This window comes from Castor canadensis, chromosome 11 (assembly GCF_047511655.1).
Source record: "Castor canadensis chromosome 11, mCasCan1.hap1v2, whole genome shotgun sequence".
NCBI lineage: Eukaryota > Metazoa > Chordata > Mammalia > Rodentia > Castoridae > Castor > Castor canadensis.
In genome coordinates, this window is record NC_133396.1 from 143,181,238 (window position 1) to 143,204,349 (window position 23,112).

At 40.6% G+C, this 23,112-nt stretch overlaps 2 protein-coding genes across 10 annotated transcripts in view; one reads left to right on the top strand and one right to left on the bottom strand.

The window, feature by feature from the left end:
- The window catches only part of Cnih4 (cornichon family member 4), a 26,756-nt gene extending 16,331 nt beyond the window's left edge, over positions 1-10,425 (bottom strand). The window contains exons 1-3 of one of the 3 annotated variants that reach the window (XR_012439124.1): positions 10,240-10,423; positions 5,651-5,719; positions 1,397-1,509 (exon numbers count right to left, since the gene is read on the bottom strand). Coding sequence is in view for 2 of the 3 variants with exons in the window: in XM_074048883.1 (XP_073904984.1) it covers positions 1,397-1,509; positions 5,651-5,719; positions 10,240-10,308 (251 nt within the window). In the remaining variant the exon portion in view is untranslated. Of the gene's footprint in view, positions 1-1,396; positions 1,510-5,650; positions 5,720-10,239 lie in introns of all 3 variants that reach the window. The other 2 variants (XM_074048883.1, XM_020174138.2) reach the window with 2 other exon arrangements.
- A 4-nt stretch (positions 10,426-10,429) lies between these two features.
- The window catches only part of Nvl (nuclear VCP like), a 76,427-nt gene continuing 63,744 nt past the window's right edge, over positions 10,430-23,112 (top strand). Inside the window, exons 1-2 of one of the 7 annotated variants that reach the window (XM_074048882.1) lie at positions 10,430-10,518; positions 18,013-18,086. In XM_074048882.1, coding sequence (XP_073904983.1) covers positions 18,079-18,086 — 8 coding nt within the window. In that variant the 5' untranslated portion in view covers positions 10,430-10,518; positions 18,013-18,078. Of the gene's footprint in view, positions 10,519-16,293; positions 16,531-16,668; positions 16,806-18,012; positions 18,087-23,112 lie in introns of those variants that run through there. The other 6 variants (XR_002213009.2, XM_020174135.2, XM_020174136.2 and 3 more) reach the window with 6 other exon arrangements.

The window sequence follows — 23,112 nt, forward strand, 5'->3', positions numbered from 1 at the left end:
ACAAGAATGCAAGACCTTATTCAAAAAATAACTAAAGTAGGGGAGGACAGAAGGGGATAAGAAAGAGTAATATAGAAGAGCTGAATTTGATCAAAGTATATTATATGCATGTTATAAATATCACAATGAAACCTCTTTGTACAATTACTTTATGTTCATAAAAAATTATATAAAAAAATAAAGTTTAAGAAATAGCTAAAACATAACTGGCGCCAGTGGCTCACACCTGTAATCCTAGCTACTTGGGAGGTAGAGATCAGGAGATCATGGTTCAAGGCCAGCAGGGACAAATAGTTCATGAGACCTTATCTTGAAAAAACCTAACCCTAACCCAAAAAAAGAGCTGGTGGAGTGGCTCAAGTGATAAAGTGCCAACCCGGCAAGAATGAAGCTCTGAGTTCAAACACCAGTACTGTGGAAGAAAGAAAGAAAGAGAGAGAGAGAGAGAGAGAGAGAGAGAGAGAGAGAGAAAAGAAGAAAGAAAGAATGAGTTAGGGGCTGAAATGGCAAAGTTCTTGATTAGCAAGCATGAGGCTCTAAGTTCAAACCACCAAAAAAAGAAAAACTTCCAGGCTTGTCAAGATTATTCCACAGTTCTTCACAAGGAAACATCCTATGCATAATAGCTTGACTATAAGATATAGCTAATTAATGTTTCCACTGGGCATTTTTGAACAAAATTCCTAAATGTATTAAGTTAAAAAAAAATTTTTTTTTTGGTGCCAGGGCTTGAACTCGGGGCCTTCACTTTGAGCCACTCCACCAGTCCTATTTCTGGGAAGGGGAAGGGTTTTTTGAGATTGGGTCTCGCAAACTATTTGCCCAGGCTGGCTTTGATCCATGATCCTCCTGATCTTCGCCTCCTGAGTAGCTAGGATTACAGGCATGAGCCATGGGCACCTGGCTCTTAGATCAAAAATTTTGACAAGTTATCTATTTTGCCCTAGTACTGCAAAAATGGTGGTAGAGAGAAGTTACCTAATGTGCAGGCATTAAAATGTAATTTTCTTTGGAGTATTCCAAGTACAGTACACACTAATTAAAAATTGCAGATAAACAAAGAAAGCCTTATATTGTCAAGGTTTTTGTCTATTCTTACTTGAGAGTGATATTCAAGGCAATGAAAAGAACATTTCCCAAGCCTTTAGACATCACACCTAAACATTACATATTTTCCAAATTAATATATATAGATTTGTGCTTTTATAAGACTGAGTCACACAAATTGCCATTTGTCCAATACACCAAAGTGAACAAAATTTATTCTGATTTAATAAAGCATTTTGCCATTCTTTATTACTGGAACACATTTTTGTGGAGAGAGCAGGCTGTTGATTTTTATTATCATTAATTTTTTAACTACCCTGATGCAAAACAGGTAACAAACTGTACTCACCGATATATATTCCAAGTGGCGACAGGTAAATTGAGAAGGAAGATGAACCAGTGCAATGAAATGAGCATTAACACAGTGACAATGGTATGACCAATTAATTCTGGAATTACCCACTGCAAAGGAAGAACACAGTATTTATATCTTTGCCATGTCTTTCACAGCTGTACATGTTATTTCAAGCTAAGTCAACAAATGTCCGTATGATTTTTAGACTTAGACATCCCAGATTTGCATATAGCTATAAGTGATTACTCTATGCAAATACATCAGGACACAGTTTAAAATAAAGTGCTTAAATTTAAATTCTGCTTTATTCTAAGCAAAAGCTTAGATTCATTCACTAAGCAGGTCTGAAGGATAACTTGGGAAAAAACAGTATTATTTACTTTCTATTCCAATATCTATGCTAAAGCCTCCCTACTCTAAATTGGGATGTTGATAGATACGCTGTTTTGGTTTTTTCTTCCTTTCCTTTTTCTTTTTTCTCAGTACAGGGGTTTGAATTCCAAGCCTCTATGCCCCAAGTCTTTTAGTTTTTTTTGAGACAGGGTCTTGTTAACTTTGTCCAGGGTGGCCTCAAATTCACAATCCTCTTGTCTCTCACTCCCAGGTAGCTGGGATTATAGAAGTGCACCACCATGCTAGGTTACATGTTGCCTTTTAAGTCAGAGTATCAATCTTAAACCACTTTCCTATCTCCAGAATCCTGAGGACATCATTTCACATTCAGGAAAACAAAGCGAAACACAAATGGGACTTTAAAATGTTACAATTAAGGAACCAGGAAGTCATAATTCTGGCCCATTGGTTTTATAGTACCCCATACTATGCTCTGTGTTTACTAAGTAATTTTGTGGTTTGTGTGCATCAGCAGCTGTGGTGGCAGAGCTCTTGATTCATCAAGTGTTTATTAGATTTTTTTTTTTTTTTTTTTTTTGCGGTACTAGGGCTTGAACTCAGGGCCTACATCTTGAGTCACTCCACCAGCTCTTTTTGTGTTAGGTATTTTTGAGATAGGGTCTCGTGAACTATTTGCTGGAGATGGCTTCGAACTGCTGCGATCTGCCTGATCTCTGCCTCCTGAGTAGCTAGGATTATAGGCGTGAGCCGCTGGCGCCCACCTAGATCTTTTTTTTTTTTTAATGGAAGTTAGCATTTAATGTAACCCTAATCTACTTATAGAAATGAGGAAAACAAAAGAGAGATTAGGTAAATCGTTCATGGTCACAGCTGAGAAAACAGTATAAACTCAGACATACTGATCTCACTTCTCTTACATTTGTTTTGTCGTGCTTTGTTTTTGTGGTGCTGGAGATAAAACCCAAGCAGTTTTGCTCAGGCTAGGCAGGCATTCTACCGCTATGCTGCATCCCCAACCCCTTGCATTTGGATTTTTGGTTTTTTAAAACATAAAGTGAAGATATTCTGGGCTTTAAACTTAATGTGCATTAAACCAGAATTTCTCAACATATAATGTACATTTTAAAAGTATAATCAATTCAGCATAATGCTTAGTGTGAGCTGAAAAGTCAAACAAATTTGGAATGGAATCCATGTTATGTCCTATTTATAAGCTGCAAAAACTTGAGAGAAATTACTTACCCTTTCTAAGTTACAATTTTCTCATCTGTATAATAGAGATAATAATGCTGATCTTTGTAAAATAACATTATGATGATGCATGCAAAGTAAGCACTCACCAAAATGTTACTGATAATAAGCTATCAGGAACCTAGACCAGTAGCTTTAATACTTCGGATTTCTTATGGTGGACTGCAGTCATCTTTGTTTATATAAATACCCACCTGAGACAAGTCTGAGGAAGTGATACTTGACTTTATTATGTTTTGTTTATGGACTTTCTGCTAAGTCCTCTATTTTGTCTCCTTCCTCCGTAACAATATGCCTTGCCCCTAATTTGTTCTAAGAAAGAAAAAAACTAACACTACAGTTATATCCTCCGGGCAGGAGCTTGGGAGAATTCTTCTCTGAAGTAATTTAATGGTTCAAGAGAAAATACCTACAAAAAACCTGCCATTTCAGGTACCCCAACAAAAGTACAAGTAGACACCAACTACCCTACAATGAATCCTACCAGTCAGCCAATAAACATAGACTATCAGTGAACATTGTGCTGCATTATCTTTAAATATGAATAGCCTTATATCACAAATTTGAGAAAAGCCTCCAAAATGGAAAAAGAGTGTTTGTGGGAAGGACTTTAAGGAAATAGATATAATGTAGGAAGCAGAAGAAAATTTTAAAAATACCATTATCAGTACTTTCAGAGAACTGAGCCAAAGAAAAACAAGAAAACAAAAATCTCTTAGAAATTTAACATACATGCTATATGTACTAGAAAAGTCAGATGATAAAGCAGAGGAAATGATAAAACAAAAGAGGCAGAAAACAAACAAACAAACAAAGGAGGGGCTGGTGGAGTGGCTCAAGTGGTAAAAGTGCCTGCCTAGCAAGCATGAGTCTCTTGAGTTCAAACCCCAGGGCTGCCAAATAACAAAAAACAGAAAGGAAAAAAACAAGGAAGATGTCCAAAAGTATGAATGTAAAAGGCCTAAACAAAGTAACCTAATGAAAAACTTCCAAAAAAAAAATTGCAAAAAAGGGAAAGGAAGGGAAGGGGAGGGAAGAAAAAGAGAAAACTAAGGAAATGAAATGTCACTTTTTTTTTCCCCCTCCTTGGGAGTGCTGGGGTTTGAACTTCAGGGCTTCAGGCACTTTATTGCTTGAGCCACACCTCCAATCCATTTTTCTCTGGTTATTTTGGAGATATGGTCTCAAGAACTATTTGCCTGGACTGGCCTCAAACCTTCATCCTCCCAATCTCAGCTTCCCAAGTAGCTAGGATTTCAGGTCTGAGACACCAGTGCCTGGCTATATTCGTATAATGATAAAAACACTGAATATCAATTAGCCCAAAAAAAGGAAAACAGGAAGATGGGAAAGCAGATGTTTAAGTCGGGGTACCTAACAAATCCTTTCTACCATATGGAGACAATAATAGATAATATTTAAAATTAGTCAGGCATAGGGGTGATCAACACTTGGAAGGCCGAGGCAAGAGGATCCCCAAGTTTGAAGGCAGCCTGGATTACAGATGAGATCTAGCTCAAAAAAAAAAAAAATGAATAAATAAAAGTGACAAGTCAAGAAATAGCAGTACAAGCATGTAAAAGAAAAATATGGGCAAAAATACCAGAAAAAAAATTAATAGCCCAAGAGTAGAAATTGGTTGGCCCAAACTTCAAGACAGGATTTAAAGTAGTCAGGAAGGAACTGCTGTTCTTTGCTATAATCTTTGTAATATCAGGGACTCTGTGTACACAAATATTTCATAATAGTAACTGTTAACATTAAAAAACTACTTCAACTTCAAACCCAAGGAAAAACTCTCAGTAGAATATAGGTAATCTTTTTTGAATGTAGGTTTTATTTTTATAAAAGGAAACCCACAAAGCACCTAAGATATTGAGTAAGCAAAAGTATTTAGTAACTTATCTGATTTTAAAAAAATGTATCAGTCTTCCAACATGGAGGAGGAATTACTGGAAATTTTAACTTTTTAGTTACAGTTTTCCAATTAACTGCATTTTCCTTGTGGGCCAGAGAAACTAAAGTAGACTGAAGAGGTGAACACACATTGGAATGAGTTTTAACCAAAAACACCTCTCAATTTAGTATTTTCACATGACGGCTTTTCTGTCTGCTCATCTCATAAACTGAACCAGGAACAAATGCTTTACCTATACCTAGACAAGCTCCACAAATCAGAGTATCTGTGTCAATATAAAGTCTGATATAATAATGGTAGAATGTGCTTAAAACGAATCAAGCCACACAAGGAAGGTCTTTCATTCAATGAAAAGACAGACTGAGCATTTTTTCCTTGAATGAGAGGTTTGGATACAAAAAACAAAAACACCCTCATGATAAATCTTTTCCTACTGTGAGTAATGATGCTGCCCACTGTAGGTAGAAGACTGGAAAGATGAAGAATAAACCAAATTTAAGGGAGGAAAAAATTAAAAAAAAAAAAAAAGTAATTTAAAGTAAAATCTTCTGGCTTAACTTTATGATCTAAAATACCACCAAACACAGCAGCTCTACAACATTCCAATGAATACGTACTTAAAATGCACTCTAAAATAAAAAATAAATGTTGATTTTCTATAATCTTTAACATGGAAAATGAAGACCTGACTTCAATAACAAAAAATGAGCAAAGAAATATCTTACCTTGTTTAATTTTGAGCAACATGATCTAGCATTAATGTAATCACATTCTAAATCAGACAATGTAATTATCTGGTTATCAAGATAAGGAATTATATTTATAATATAACAACTAAGTATTTAAGTCTCAAAAAGCAATTTCAGTTGCAAGATAGAATTCAATCTGACTTGAAAATGTGAGTTATTTCCTTAAAGTATACTCATCAGACAATTCAATTTTCTCATTTGTGTTCTTTCAACAAATTATTCACAAAAATAATCCTTTTATGCTCAAGTATAATGTAATCCATACCCAAACATTTGGTATGAGTTCCTCAAATATGGAACAGTGGCTGTTAAGAAATGGAAAAAAAGGCAGGGGGATACTAGTGGGGAGGGAGGGTGAAGGAAGGAGATTAAGGTGGACAGTATATGGTTGATGAAACAGATCTAAGAAACCTTGTATTGCAATTGCTTTGGGTGGGGTGGGGAGGGGACTGAGGGGAGAGATAAGGGGGGAAATGCAAATAATGTACAATATAAGTCTGATTGGAATTGTCACTTTGAATCCCCCATGTATAATGAATGTATCCTAATAAAAAATTTTATAAAAAAAGAAATGGAAAATAAGCCCATGAGCCTGTAATCCTAGCTACTTGGGAGACTAAGATCAGGAGGATCGTGATTTGAGGCCACCCCAGGCAAATAATTTGTGAGGACCCCCCCCATCTCCAAAATAACCAGAGCAAAATAGACTGGAGGTGTGGCTCAAGCAGTACAGTGCCCACTTTGCAAGTGTGAAGCCCTAAATTCAAACCCTGGTGTGTGTCCCCCCTTGGCCTCCCCTCCCAATAAAAAGAAATGGAAAATAAGACCTTTAAAAGTTAAAAATCTTCTGATTGAGCTCTGTGAAGTTCAATTCCCTAGCAGTGTAAAGAAAAAAAAGTTGACTGGTAGAGTGCCTGCCTAGCAAGCAAAAGGCCCTGAGTTCAAACCCCAGTACCACCAAAAATAAAAAAGTTAAAAATCTGAATTTTTAACAATTTTTAACAATAGAAAAATGTGTTTATTTATGATATATTCATAAAATATCTTTGAAGAGTCAAAATGTGAATAAAGAAAATAAGATACAAAACTACAAGTATGCCGAGTGCTGATGGTTCACACCTGTAATCCTAGCTACTCAGAAGGCAGAGATCAGGAGGATCTCGGTTCAAGGCCAGCTCAGGCAAATAGTTCGTAAGACCCTATCTTGAAAAAAACCATCACAAAGAAGGGCTGGTGGAGTGGTTCAAGTGATAGAGTGCCTGCCTAGCAAGCACAGGGCACTGAAGTCAAATCCCAGTACCAATAAGTAAAAACAAAACTTCAAATATACCATAGTCACATGTTAGCAATAGTTATGTCTTTAAGTTGGATTACAGATGACTTTTTCCTTAATGCTTTTCTCTATTTTGCAAACTCTTCATGGAAAATAAAATTTTATGGGAATTGAGCAAACAACACAAAAAGGCTGGACTTTTTTTTTTTTTCCCCTTCTTTTTTGGTGGTACTGGGGGTAGAACTCAGGTCCTTACACCTGCTAGGCAGGCACTCTACCACTTGAGTCATGCCACCACCCAAAAAAATGGTTTTCTTTTTGTTTGGTTGGTTTTTTTTAGTATAAACTCACAAAATTTGCTGGACAGATGGACATAAAAGGAAAAGTACTCAGCTGAATGAGATGACATCTGGGACTTACTTGTCTTCTCCCCAGTAGTTGAAGAAGAAATGAAAAAGAATGGCAAATGTTGAAAATAACCAAAGGTGAATGAAACAAACATGGGAATTCTTACATTGTTCTTCTTTTGTTTGTTTGAAAATATCCTGCTTTGCAAGTGTGAAGCCCTGAGTTCAAACCCCAGTCCAAAAAAAAAACCCATACATTGTGTTAGGACCAATCCTAGCTAACCAATATGCATTAGGTCACATGGTTATCTTTTTGTGGTGAGAACATTTTGATTCCATTCTTAACTATGGTAATAACATGGTAGTCATCACGTTATGTTGACCATGTCTCTACCACTGCATCCCCCAGCCCAACAACAGATCTCTTGAATTTATTCCTTCTAACTGAAATGGTGTGTTCTTGCACAAAAACCTGCTATGTCAAAAATTTTCAGTGGTTTCCTATTGCCTGCAGGATGAAAGTGAAAGCACTCCTCTTATCTGATTAACCCTGGCTTTCCAACCTGACTCCTGCTACATGTTCTTCAGATCTATTCATTACTATCACCCAGAAATGAACCTATTGCCAGGAGCCAGTGGCTCATGCCTGTACTCCTAGCTACTTGGGAAGCTGAGATTGGGAGAATCACTGTTTAAAGCCAGCTTGGACAAAAAAGTTCACAAAACCCATCTCAGCAAAAAAAAAGCTGAGAGTTATGGAACAACTGTCATTTCCACTATGGCAGGACGTATAAAATAGGAAGAATGCAGTCTAGGCAGGCTTGGGCAAAAAGCCAGATTCTATCCCCAAAATAACCAGAATAAAAAGGGTCAGAGATGGCTCAAGCTTGAAGCCCTGAGTTCAAACCCCAGGACTAACAAAAAAAAATTAAAAATTAACATAGTTCTCTCTCTCTCTCTCTCTCTGCAGCTTTGCTCTTGCCAGTATTTGACTGCCAAAGTCCAAAAACTCTTTCTGTAGTCTACATGACGTCTACTCTAACCATTTCCCATCTCTTCTTTCAAATACTATTTGTTAAACTATCCTAAAATACAGTAACCTGATGAATTTCATTAAAACACATCCCAAATGTACCTCAATGTCTACCATTGACAACCACTCCACCTAACGTTTCCCTGTATAGGTAAGCTATTTTAAATTATCAAACCTAGTTTTCCAAACTACAAGAAAAAAAACCTAGTTTTACTTCTGAGTGTAATACAGCTCCATTTTCTTGTATCACAACAGGAACAACAGGTTATGAGAACTTAAGCAAGTGGAGGGGGTGGAAACAAGTAAGTGATGCTGTCCTTTTAGTTTAGCTCCTTGAACCTAATAAAACTGCGGGCACTTCTCATCAGAAACCAAAGTAAAAACTGCTACTCCATTGAAGGTGGGATGGGAAGGCAGAGCAGTATTTACTGGACATTTGCTGTGAGGAGTACACTGTGCTAGGTGCCTAACACATTCTCATTGTACATATCCAGGAAATAATCGTCTCCCACTCTAAAGGTAAGAAAATAAGGGGGAGACAGGTGAAATAACGTGCTGTCATGATTCCAAATTTTGTCCCTTTCTATTAAAAACAGGCTAACTGTCCACAATGAAGTATGGCACCACACTAAACAGTCCATGCAACTATCCTAAAGCGGCATGTTTTGCCAGACAAAAAATTTAATTTGAATAAAAGGGACAAATGCGATTTCCAAGGAAAGAGGGTAAAATGCAGAGTTCCTTGTGCATTTTCCCTGTTTGTATTTAATTACTTAAAACTGGATTGTGCATTACATTACTGCATTACAACACTGCACAACAAAGAATCAGATGCTCCTACAAGAACTAGTAAGAGTTAGTTGTAGCCATAACAACTACTACAATGCTAGGTTGTTGAACAACCATTTATTCTGGAAAACTGTGAAAACTGTAACACAAACAGAAAATACTGAAGTTTTGACATGAACTGACAGAAAAATTCTGAAGTTCAGCCAATGACTGGGAACTAAGTCACCTGTGTTTACTGAATTTACATGTCTTCCACTACCGCACCAACCAAAACGCTCAATTTGCAGAATTTTTTGCGGGGTGTGGGGTGGGGGGTGGCGAGGGGTACAGAACTGGAGTTTGAACTCAAGGCCTTGCACTTGCTAGGCAGAAGCGCGACCGCTGAAGCCACTCCACCCTTTTTTGCTTCAGTTAATTTTCAGACAGAGTCTTGCGGTTTTGCCCGCCTGGCCTCATATACCCATCCTCCTGTCTACAGCCTTCAGTTTAGCTGGGGTTAGAGACGGGACCACCACGCCAGGCTTGAGGGTTGAGATGGGGGGGGGTCTCACTAACTTTTTGTCCCCGCTGGTCTTTAACCGTGATCCTTCCGAGTAGCTGGGATTACAGTCGGGCACCGCCACTCCGGGCAGCGGGTGCGTTTTAAAGAACTCCTTCCCAGCGCTCACTACGAACGGCAACGTGAAGGAAACAGGTCGTCCGTTTTTGGAGTCAGCCCCTGGGTGCGGAGGGTCCTGACACGAGCGAATACAACACCCGCAAAGACAAAGAGCGGCGGCGAGAAGGGCGCCCCACGACCAGAGATGGCAAAGCGCCTCCGTCCGGTCCGCCTGACCCAAGCGCGCGGCATCCCAACCAGGGAAACAGCCGCCTTTCCCTCCCGAGGGCCTGAGGCGCAGGGCCGCCGGGAGTCGTGGGGCCAGGGGGCGGGGTGGCGCGGCCCGGGAAGGCCGGCTCGAAGGCCGCTCCCAGCCCGGCCCGGCCACCCTGCCCCAGGGAACCCGCGCCGCCGCCGCCGCCGCCGCCGCCGCCGCCGCGCTCCCAGGTCCGCCCGGCTCCCGCGGGCCCAGTAGGCGCAGTCCCCTGCGGCGCCCCGGGTTCCGCTCGCAGCGGCCAAGGATACGAAGTAGACCGAGAGGAAGATGAGCGCGCAACAATCGAGGAGAGAGAAGATGAACACCACCGCCTCCATCCTCCGCCGCTCCTCCCGTCAAACCGGCGCCCGGCCGCTCCGCCCGATAGGCCCTTGTCCTGGCCTGCGGGGCGTGGGGCCCGACCGCCCGCGGCATGCCGGGAGTTGTAGTGCACCGGGAAGGTCTCGCCCGCGCTGCTGCATGCTGGGAAGCGCAAGGTGGAGGGCGGGGCCTCTTCCACCTCTGCGAGGCCAAAGCGCTTGGAGCTGGTAAGCCTGCCTCTGCTTCCCGTGTTGGGATTATAACAGTGAGCCACCACGCCTGAAATGTTCCTTAGTGTCTGAAGAGGTATTGGGTATTCTTTTGTTTTTTTTGATGGACTGGAGTTTGAACTCAGGGCCGACACCTCGAGTCACTCCACCAGCCTTGTTTTGTGATTTTTTTTTTTTCAAGATAAGGTCTTATGAACTATTTGCCCAGGCTGGCCTCGATCCGTGATCCTCCTGTTCTCTCTCTCCTGAGTAGCTTGGATTACAGGTGTGAACTACCGGAGTCCAGCTAAGGTATTGGATTTTCATCTAAAAGCACAAAGCCAAACACTTGACTTGATAATTGAGACCTGATCCTAATCTCAATTTCTCTGGAGCTTTTACAGTTGCTTGCTTACCCTATTATTTCTCTTCTTTAAGAATTTTTTTTGGTGCTACTGGAATTTGAACTCAGGGCCTCGTGCTTGCTATTCAGGCATTCCTTGAGCCATGCCCCCAGCCTGTATTTTAAAAACTGAATCCAGTGTTCATTCCTTTAACAAATAGTTCTGACAACACCCCTACCACAAGCCAAGAGTCCAGAGATACAGAAATGAACAAGTCAAAATACTGCGTAGGTAGGTAGGAAGAACAGGCCATAAAGAAGTAACTAAATTATATAATTATAGCCAAGGCTCTCATTCATTCAATCAACCAATATTTTCTGAACAGCTAGTGTATGTGAGGTACTGTTCTAAACCTTAGGAATCATGGTGAACAAGAAAGGGAGAGTGCTGGGAGCCCATGTTCACACCTGTGAGCTACTCAGGAGGCAGAGATCAGGAGGATCTCGGTTGGAGGTCAGCCTGGGCAAACAGTTCATGAGACCTTATCTTGTAAAAATCCCTCATAAAAAAGGGCTGGTGGAGTGGCTCAAAGTGTAGGCCCTGAGTTCAAACTCCAGTACCACAAAAAAAAAAGGGGGAAAGGCCCTGTACAAGACTGTATCATGTATTACAGTGGGGAGACAGAAAACAAAATCTATCAATTGAACGCAGTTAAAGGTACTTCAAAGGAGTTGGGGAAACACTTGGGAGACTGAGAACTGGAAACAGCCAGGCTGAGGAACTGATGTAAACATAGAAATCTAAACAATCACTATTTGAAGATTTGCTGGCAGTGGTTCAGATGGAGATTGCAAAGGCCCGACTATGTAGAAGTGTGATGTGTTTAAGAAAGAGGAAAAAAGTCATGTGGCTGAAGCACAGAGAATAAAGTAAAAGAGTTTTGAGAAGTTAGAGGCAGGCAAGACAAGTTTACATGGTCCTGTAGATTCTTGGCAAAGAGCTAAGCTTTTACTGTAACATGGTGAGAGAGCATTGGAGAACAAGAAAGTATCTTGATCTGATTCACATATTTAAAAAGATTTTTCTGGCTGTTTGGTCCATGAACTGACTGAAAGGGGAACATTTTTTCTCAAGAAGATCACTTAGGAGAGAAGAGGATATATAGGGTAATTAGGATAGAGGCAAACAAACTAGATGTGCTTGACGCAGCACAGGTTCATAGATTCATAAAGGGTTCATAGGTTAAAGCTATCACTATTCTCCTGTTGTACCTTGTACATACCTCTATAGTCGCAACTATCTACCTTGTAGACATGATTTATATTATGATACATGTAACTTATTTTGTTAGTTTTTGTGTTCCTAGTACCTTCTACCCTATAAATAGCTGGTGCTTAACAAATGTTTGCTGAATGTATAACCCACACTGACTATCAGGAGAGAGCTTTACTAAAATTAGTTACAATTTTATTAAAAACATAAGCTTCAGCCTGGCACTGGTGGCTCACGCCTTTAATCCTAGCTACTTCAGAGGCTAAGATTGGGAGGATCATGGTTTGAGGCCAGCCTGGTCAAATAGTTTATGAAACTTCATTTCCAAAATAACCAGAGCAAAATGGACTGGAGGCATGGCTCAAGTGTTAGGGCATCTGCTTTGCAAGCGTGAAGCCCTGAATTCAAACTCCAGTCCCCACAATAGTAATAATAATAATAATCTTCATCCTACATTTGCTCCCCCTGAGATGGAACAGAAAATACTGGCTACCCTATATTCTTTATCTGCTTGTTTCTCCTGATAAAATGACACACCACAATCAATAGATAATTATTAATCCATTTCTAGTTATGATAGCCTTTGTCTTTCATTGTACCTGAAAGCTGAAAACATGGTTGCTATGTCAAAACTATGGAAGAAGGAAATGATCAAGATTAAAAAAAAATCCATCCCCAGTACAACAATAATATGATAATAAAAAGTAAAAAAAAAACCCCAGTAAATGGTATGCATATATGTGTATTACCATGTCTGAATATACTATGGAAAAAACAACTCAAACTCAAGTTTCTTCTTCTATATAGTCTCATAACAGATCACTTCTGAACTTCTGACATCAGATTTTTTTTGTGTGTGTGGAGGAGGGTTTCCCCCACCAACAAGCAATCAATTCTGCAGTATGTAGGAGTTGGGTGTTTTCTAATTTGTTTCAATCATGCACCTGTCTTCTTGGAGATAGTGTCTGATACCACAGGTTGAAGGCTCAGCTCGAGATTCATTCCCTGCTTCTGAAGCCAGTTATAAGCCCAGGTTGTTTTATCTATACTTCTGACTGACTAGCTATAAAACAAGGTTCCCACAAACCTCTTCCTGGGTTTCATTAATTTGCTCTGTGACTCACAGAACTCAGGAAAACACTTGCCTTTACCAATTTTTAAAAAGGATATTGTGAAGTATACAAAAGAAGAGAAACAAGATCAGGCATGGGAGAACTGCCAACCTTCCACGCCCTCTCCTTGTGACCTACCTGTAGAGACCTCAACACACTCAAATTGTGGAATCTCTCTAAACCCTGTCCTTTGGAGGTTTTCTCTTCTCTTCCCTTCCTCCCTCCTCCTCCCTTTTTCCTTCCTTCCTTTTCTTGCTTTCTTTCGAGACTTTATTGTGTAAGCATGATTGAAGACTGGACAACCATGTAGAAATACGGCTGTACAAAAAGGTATAATCTATAGCCAGGCGCCCATGGCTCACACCTGTAATCCTAACTACTTGGGAGGCTAAAATTGGGAGAATCATGGTTCAAGGCCAGCCCAGGCAAATAATTTTTAAGACCCTATCTCCAAAATAATAGCAAAATGGACTGGAGGTGTGACTCTACTGGAGTGGTAGACTGCCTGCTTTACAAGCATGAAGCCCTGAGTTCAAACCCCACTCCTTCCCTCCCCAGGTATAATCTGATGTTAATAGACTGAGAGGAAACCCAGCAAGGCATGCACAGTCAGATTCTTCTTACCCTCTCTGTATAGCTTACTTCCTTCTAGGTATGAGGCAGGATCCTTTTTGAAATAGTGATCTTATGGTCAGGTGAAGTGAATCAGAATTTCTTTAAGGTCAACAGCTCCAAGAAAGAAGGATGGGAAAAGCTTCTACAACCCATATTGGGGAAGAGAAACTCTAGTTTTGATGAGCTGCCTTGAGAACCATGAACAGAAATGAAAAAAATATATCACAACATGAATTTTGGTTTAAAATATGTGTCCTATTTTTAATGCATAAACTGAAATGTTTTGGTCTTGCAATGTAAGGAGCTTAGAAGTAGTCATTCTGTCCTAATAACAAGTAGAAAGCTGAATAAACTGAGAAACTACAAAAATCCTCTTAGATCTATCAGAGATGTGACATCACAGGGCAAACCTATAATCTTCTTGTTTTCAGCCGTTTTTCTTGTTTCTGTTTATCAGTTCAATAAAGCAAGGAAAAAATACTTATGAACTGGAAAATACGAAATAAATTTTGTCTTGGTAGACTGTGTTTACAAGTTTAGAGGACACAAGGTTAACAAAAAAAATCAATTACATTTCCATATCCTAACAATCAATAGTTAGAAATCAAAACTTATTTATTGATTGTTGAGATGGAGTCTATGTTATCTTGAGTTGTTCTTGAACTCCTCAGCTCAAACAATCCTCCTAGCAGAAATCAAAATTTTAAAACAGCAGCACGGCTTACCATATTACCAAATATCATGAAATACTTATGGATAAGTCTAACAAAATATCTCAAGGGTAATGAGTTCAAGGCTGGCCTGGGCTACATAGTGAGACCCTGTCTCACACACACACACACACACACACACACACACACCACTTTAAAATCATTCATTGAAAGGTGGGATTGTGGGGCTTTGGGGTATGGTTCAAGTGGTAGAATGTCTGCCTAGCAAGTGTAAAGCCCTAAATTCAAACCCCAGTACTGCCTGACAAAAAAAAAAAAAAGGAAAGGTATTGTCATAGTTTCATGAAACTAAATCAGAGATTTAGTTCCTGCTACAATTCTTGACAGAAATGGGTCCAACCATTGCAAGCTGGGACCTTAATGTCCAAGTAGGGAAGAGAATCTGAGATTGAAACCTCATATGAAGGTGAAAATGTTGCATTAACTACAGGACTCCTATTGAGCATTCCCATTTATAACCAAAATTTTGATGAACAGATATAAAAAGCATTGGAAACACCAAGAAAGCTTCACTTCGGATAGAAAAAGAAATCATTCAAAATAAATCAGAACTCCAGGTCAACGCCATGTTTATAGATATGATATGAACTAACTTTTTTTTTGGCAGCACTTGGATTTAAACTCAGGGCCTCACACTTGCTAGGCAAGTGATCTACCACTTGAGCCACCCCGCCAGCCCTTTTTGTGATGACTTTTCTTGAGCTAGGGTATTGCCAACTATTTCCCCGGGCTGGCTTTGAGTTGTGGCTAGCATAAAAACAAACAAGAAGCCAGAAAATAACAAATGTTTGTTAGGATGTGCCGTGATTGGAACTCTAATGTATGTAAAATGGTGCCTGGTGCTCTGCTCTTGAAAAAGAGTACAGGTACAGGCAGATACAAAGCAAAACTTAAATTGAGGCTCCATTTCACCCCAGTCAGTATCTCAGACCTGAAAATAGAAGACACACAATCAGAGGAGAGGGAGAAAGACGGTGGTCGGGAGGACGGATACAATCAAAGCACCATATATTTATGTACGGAAGTGTCAAAGTGAAGCCCACTAGTTTTTAAATTAATATGATCGAATAATTATAACAAAGATAAAAAAGGTTACAAAAGTGAGAGCTAATGTCACTGATCTACAAACAACACTTAGACAGCAAGGCACCATGATACAAGTAAAAGTACTCAAATCTCTCTTCTTTTTTTTTTGCAGTACTGGGGCTTAAACTCAGGGCCTTCACCTTGAGCCACTCCCCCAGCCCTTTTTTTGTGATAGGTTTTTTCGAGATAGGGTCTCGTGAACTATTTGCCTGGGCTGGCTTGGAACAGCGATCCTCCTGGTTTCTTTCTCCTGAGTAGCTAGGATTACAGCTGAGCCACCGGCGCCCGGCAAGAATACTTTTTTTTGGCAGCAATAGGGTTTGAACTAGGGCCTCACGCTTGCTAGGCAAGCGCTCTACTGCTTGAGCTACTCCGCCTCAAATGTCTTATTCCTATATTAAATACAAAAAATTACAATTAAAAAGGTGAACAAGGCGTTAGAGAATCTCAGCAGGGAGAGCAGGAGTCTGGTGAATCTGCGCAGGCACCAGGAGTGAACTCAAGTCCGCGGGTCTGTGTTCGCCAGTTGAGTACCAATAAAGTTGAGCGTGTTCAAAGTGGGCCTAGCAGTCCGAGGCCTGGGACAAGCCTGAAAAACAAGACGGCTAGAAACTCCTTGGGTCTTTAAGGTCTTCTTTTCCGCCTTGGTAGTTCGTTTTCCTCATTCGTCGTGCTTTTGTACTGAGAAGCACGGCGCGGTCTGGGCCGGTTGGGGCACATTTCGGGCGCAGCCTGTCCGGCGTTTGCAGCGGACAGCCCCGCGGAGGTCCTCGTGGAGTGGGCGCCTCTGCAGAGACCTTGCAGACCGACGCGATGAAGCCCAGGTCCGCGGTGTACGTGGACAACAAGCTCAAGCAGCGCATCGTCCAGGTGTGTGTGTCGCCCGGCCGGCTTTGCCGGGGCTCCCGTCGCTACCTGAGGCACCGCCTCTCCTTTTTCGGCGCGCTCCTCCTGCTCCAGATCGCGTTCCGGCTTGGGTCTGTTGGAATTGCCACTCCTCCGAGGGTGACGCCGGGCCTTCCCTCCCTACCACGGGAGTGGACTTGGCCCTTGGGTGACTTTCTTCAGACGCCCGCGTTTTACCAGCCTCGGAGGGTCAAAAAGAACTGCGCTCTGGAAGCTCGTACTTAGTTTGGGAAACAGTAGTAAGAGGCCGCCTGTTTTTTGTTTTGTTTTTTCCTTATTATTCATAGTCACCGGTAGGAAGCAGTGTGTGGCAGATTCCTCGAATGGTGCTCGCAACAGTCGAGTTCAGAGGAGGGAGCTTGCCTCTCAAGCCGGCCCTGCGAGCTCGCGACCCGTTTCTGCCAACCCGAATGCGGGCGCCCTGAGCCTCTGGTTCGGGCCTCCACAGCCTCCTTTTGCTACTCGTCCTGCTTTTGTCTGTCCGTTCTCCCTCAGCGATCTCATCCAGTTTACCTAAATACTATCTAGATATTCGTGACTCCTAAATTTCTATCTCCAGTCCGGATTTTATCTTGAATTCCAGATTGGTGTTTCCAGCTACCTAGTTAATATCTTTTTTTTTTTTTTTTTTTTTGGTGGTACTGGGGTTTGAACTCAGGGTCTTCACCTTGAGCCACTCCACCAGACCTTTTTGTGAAGGGCTCACGAACTGTTTGCCCGGGCTGGCTTCGAACCGCGATTCTCATGATCTCTGCCTCCTGAGTAGCTAGGATTACAGGCGTGAGCCCCCGGAGCCCGGTCCTAGTTAGTATCTTGGATGTCTGTCTGATAGGTATTTCCAACTTAACTCCAAACCTGTCCTTAGTGTTTTGTCTCTCAGGAAATGATACCACCAGCCATCTACTAGTTAAGGCCAAAACCTTAAGGATTATTCTGACTCTTTTCACTTCCTGTATCCAATCAACCAACAATCATGTTGGTTTTGTCTTCAGAATACTGTGTATTCCAAATCTAAGCACTTCTCTCCTTCTGTCCCTCCAGCCATCCTAGTCTAAACTGTTGTCTCCCTATTGTTAGGTTGCTGTGTTGCTGCAGTCTCCACCTAACTGATTCCTATGGTCCTATGTCTGTTCCCCAAAGAGTGTCCAGAGAGATCATTTTATTATTGGAATTTTTTTTTCTGTGCAACTGGGATTTTGAACTCAGGGCTTCACACTTGCAAAGCTGGCGCTCTACCACTTGAGTCCCCCCTGTGACATACTTATTTTATAATCCTGTCTTTTTTTTTTTAATTCCAAGGTCAGTGTTCAAAAGGTTTCTTGATGTATCCCAACTGTGAATATACTTTATTTTTGGTCACTTCAACCCTCTTTCCAGTCTCTTATTTGTTAATTAAAGTCACTGAGTTTGAAATATTATTTTATATTTGTTATATTTTTATTTTAGTACCTCACCAGTAATAGATGTGGTAAATACGTGGACACTGGAATCTTAGCCTCTGATTTACAAAGAATGTACAGGTAAAGAAATGCAACTTCTAGATCTCTTTGTGTGTGTGTGTGTATGTGTGTGTAACCCTTTACCATTCTAAAAGTTTCCATTCTGGTTTAATTTCTTTTTTAGGGGATGGTACTGGGGTTTGGGGTTTGAACTCATGGCCTCATGCTTGCTAGGCAGGCATGCTAGCGCTTGAGCCATGCCCCCAGTCTGAAGATTAAATTATTGTCTTGTTCATTAATTATTCCTGCCTTTTTGTTTTGAAGGTTAACATAATAAAGTATATAAACTGAGTGGCTTAAATATCAGAAATTTATTTTCTCACAGTTCGGGAGGCTACAGTCCAAGATCAAGGCATCAGATGATTGGGTTCTTCTGATGTCTCTCCCCTCAGAATTCAATATAGGAATCCCTTCATTCCTCCCTAAAATTTATATCCTTCTCATATGCAGATATATGTATCACTCCAGCAGCCCCCAAAGGTCTTAACCCATGTCCACATCAACTTGTGAGTCCAAAATCTTACCTAAATATCACTTAAATCAGGTATGGATGAGACTCAAGGTATGATTCAACCTGAGGTAGAATTCCTTTCCATCTGTGACACTAGACAAGAAATCCTCAGCTTCTAAGGCACAATAATGGGACAGACATGGGATAGAAATAGAGTAAAAGGAGCATTTGGAAAAAGAGATCACAGGTCCCAAGTAGGTCCAGAACCGAGCAAGGTATATTTCATTAGATTTGAAAGCTTGAGCCAGGCACTGGTGGCTCATGCCTGTAATCCTAGCTACTCAGGAGGCAGAGATCAGGAGGATCGCAGTTTGAAGCCAGCCAGGGCAAATAGTTTGAGAGACCCTATTTTGAAAAATCCTTCACAAAAATAGGACTGGTAGAGTGGCTAAAGGTGAAGGCCCTGAATTTAAGCCCCAGTACTGCAAAAAAAGATTTGAAAGCTTGAGAATAATCCTCTTTGGTTCAGTACCCTGTCCTCTAGATTCAATAGGATGGTAGTCTTACCCTCTAGAACCTAGGCTTGGATCTGTGCCCTGTGGGCTTGTGGTAGCAGCAGCAGCACTGCCAACACCTCACCTCTTTCAGGGTCATTCTTCCCTCTTCTTGAAAGAAAATGCATGTTGGCAGCTAGACAGTCTGTTGGCTGTGTCCAATAGAATTCTAAAAGTCCAGTAGCCTTCCTTAATTTTGTTCCCTCTGTGTCCCCTTTAGTCCAAACTGGCACTGTTTCTGTTGCTGTAACCCATCTCTATTTCTGGCCTCTGAAATGGCTGATTGGATCTGTAAGTCATAAGCCTGTAATCTCTTTAGCAAATATCACCCCCTTGATGTTCTTTTCAGAACATGCTTTCTCATTTTACAATGTAGGCTGAGAATTTTCCAACTTTAAGTTCTGTGGTTTCTTTTTGCTTAATGAACGATTGCTTTAATTTTACTCTCTTTTCTCACCTTTTACTATAAGCAGCAAGGAAAAACCAGGCCACATTTCAACATTTTGCTTAGAAATCTCAGCTAAATATCAAAATTTTTGCCTATAGTTCTATTTTCCACAAAACAGTACAGTTCAACCAAGTCCTCTGTCACGTCATAACAAGGACTACCTTTCCTCTAGTTTCCAATACCACATTTCTCATTTCTATCTGAGGTCTCACAAAAGCATCTTTAATGTTCATATTTCTACAACATTATGTGATAATATATGTGTGTCTCTAAGACTATAAGAAGTTTTCTGTACAGCTCTCTTCTTTCTGATCCATCCCCAGAATCAACTGAAATGTACCTATTTCTACCAGAAGTCTCTTCAAAGCAGTGTTGGCTTTTTCTAACATGAAATTCAACACTTGTAGCCTTACTGTTTTGCCCAGGTTCAGAGACATTTCTAGGCAGGTGCTCTACCACTTGATCCATAGCTCCAGTCCCATAGCCATTTCTGTTTTTTGGTTTTGTTACAGCAGCACTGCACTTCTCAGTACCAGCTCTGTTAAGAAGGATGGAAGGATAGAAGAAGAACCAAAAAGGCCTTTTAAAGAAATTGTGGCAGGGTAGCATGGTAAACACCCATGATTCTAGCACTTAGGAGACTGAGGCAGGAAGATGGCAAGTTTGGGGTCTGCCTGAACTACATAATAAGACCTCATCCCAAAAACAAAAAAACTGTGCACACCACTTGGACTACTGCCTAACATTTTTCCTCCCCTACATCAAAATTTATTTCAGGGGTGTTCTAAGTTTTCTTCTGTCCCTACCATGCACTCCATTAAACAATTAAACAGGAATTGCGTACCATTTCTTTGTCTTTTTATTTTTTTAAAAAAGCAAATTAATTTTTTTTTGACATTGAAGAAATTTATTTTTTTTTAACAGGTGAGAGTGATGGAGTGGGACCGAACAGCAGGTGGTAGCCCTGGGAGAAGGTCCCAAGGGGTGGAGGATGGGGATATCATGGTATAAATAGGGCAGGTCATGAATAGGGCATCCACTCCCAAGTACTTTGTTGAAAAAAAGTCTTAGTTGATAGCAAAACTTGAGCAGTCACTCAAGTTACACCCCTGTGTTGTAGGTGGAACTTTCACCTAGTTCCACTTGCAGCTTCTATAATAAATCACCAAACCTGTTTTTTTTTTTTTTTTGGCAATACTGGGGTATGAACTCAGGGCTTTACACTGAGTCATGCCTCCAGTCCATTTTGCTCCGGTTATTTTGGAAATAGGGTCTCTCTTTTTGCCCACACTGGCCTTGCCTGATCTGCACTTCCTACCCTCTGTGGGATGACAAGTATATGTCACCACACCCAGGTTTTTTTTCCATTGAAATGGGGGTCTCATGAACTTTTTGCCGGGTTGGTCTTGAACCATGTTCCTCTCGATCTCAGCTTCCCAAGTAGCTAGGATTACAAATGTGAGACACTGGTGTCTGGCTTCTTTTTTTCTTTTGGCAGTACTGGGATTTGAACTCATGGCCCTGTGTGCTTGCTAGTGTTCTACCACTTGAGCCATACACCCAGCTCTTCTTGCTTTAGTTATTTTTCTGATAGGGTCTTAGTTTTTTGGGTCTGGCTTCAGACTGATCCTCCTATGTAGCTGGGATGAAAGGTGTGCACCCCCACTCCAGTTTTTTTTGTTGAGATGAGATCTTGCTAACTCTTTGAGCTGGCTTATTTCCACTGCAATATTCTTGATATCTGCCTTCCAAGTAGGTAGTGTTACCAGCATGAGTCACTGGCATTGGGCAACATCTATTCTTCTCTAGGGTTCCAACTCTTGGTCAGTTCTTCAAGGGATTTCAACACGTAGTGTTTGTTGATTGAATTGAAGGAGTTGAGTGAATGAGTAAATCCCAGACAGCTTAATTATCACTACTGTAAAAATGATGTGAGCTGGGTATAGTGGCTCATGTCTATAATCCCAGCTATTTGTAAAGCAGAGATTGGGAGGATTGGATTTGAATCTAGCCCTGGCAAAAAGTTAGCAAGACCCCATCTCAACTGATAGCTGAATGTGGTGGCATGCATCTGTCAAACCAGCTACATGGGAATTGTAAATAGAGGATCGTTCCTGTGGCTCAGTCTGTAATCCTAGCTACTCAGGAGGCAGAGATTAGGAAGGTCTCGATTTGAAGCCAGCCTGGGCAAATTGTTCATGAGACCCTATCTTGAAAAAACCCTTCACAAAAAAGGGCTGGTGAAGTGGCTTAAGGTGTAGGCCCTGAGTTCAAATCACAGTACCAAAAAAGAAAAAAAAAATAGGAGGATTGTGGTCCAGGCTGGCCAGGCAAAGACTGAAGACCCTGTCTGAAAAATAACTAAAGCAAAGAGGGCTTGGGGGTGTGGCTCAAGTGGTAGAGTGCCTGCTTAGCAAGCACGAGGCCCTGAGTTCAACCTCCCAGTACAACCATCACCACCAAAAAAAAAAAAAAAAAAAGTGTTGTAAGGGGACAAAATTAATTCTGTTCAGAGAGTGGTGAAAGGGACTGGTGGAAGAGTTTACTGAGAGAGTTCATGTGCTACTTTTGGAGACTAGACAGCAAACACTGCCTTTGGAGATATTTGATGCAATCAAATACACCCTGTATTTGTCATTAAGGTCTCCTATAGTACTTCATTTTCTTTCTTTTTTCCTCTTTTGGCTAAATAACACATTACATAGTTCTGAAATGATACTCACCTACTGAGAATAATTAGCAAGTTAAAGTTTGCTGAGCTAGCAGGGGGTGCATTCATATGTTTGATTTAATTTTTAAAAATGAAAATCTCAGAGATTAGGGCCATTAATGCTAATTTCAGCATGGAGAAGAACTTTTTTTTTTTAGCTTTAAAAAAAGTGCACCAGAAATAGTTCTGTAAGAAATAGATCTTTGGATCTTTATCCATAAAAATGTAGCTACTTTTCAGAGAGTCTGAAATGCTTTTTCTCATTTTAATGATTCTATTTGCTGAAACATAACAGGGCATATGATATCATGATTTATACCATATTGTATATTATGAAAACTCCCCTTTTTTTTAATCATCTGTACCAGATACCAGGAGCTTTTAAATTTTCATGACATGGCAAATATTTCTTAAATGCCTATTATACATGAATGCAGTTTCAGGTGCTGTAGCAGATGTGAATATAAACTCATAATTTATATCTTTACATTTTCATAAATTCACAATCCAGAGAAGGAGGAAGTTGGAAGAACAGCCACAAAGGATAGACCTAGTGGTTGGATTAAGTCCTATGACAGCATAGAGGAGGAGAGTAGGTTTTGTCTAGAGACTGGAGAAATGTCAGTATTTAGTCCTTAGTTTTTGGTATTCAAATGTTATATACTATAAAGTTCTTCATGGTCTGTATATTCTTAGCGTTTGGAAAATTAGTAGCTTTGTCTTTGTATTAAATCTTAGTTTCATAGTTGTATCTTGTGTTTTATGTTTTTAGTTATAGTGATTTTCTAAGATTCCTTTTTTTTGGAGAGGGGGACAAGGTCTCACTATGTAGCTCAGGTCTCACTTTGTGGCCTTGAACTCATGGTCCTCTTGTCTTATCCTCT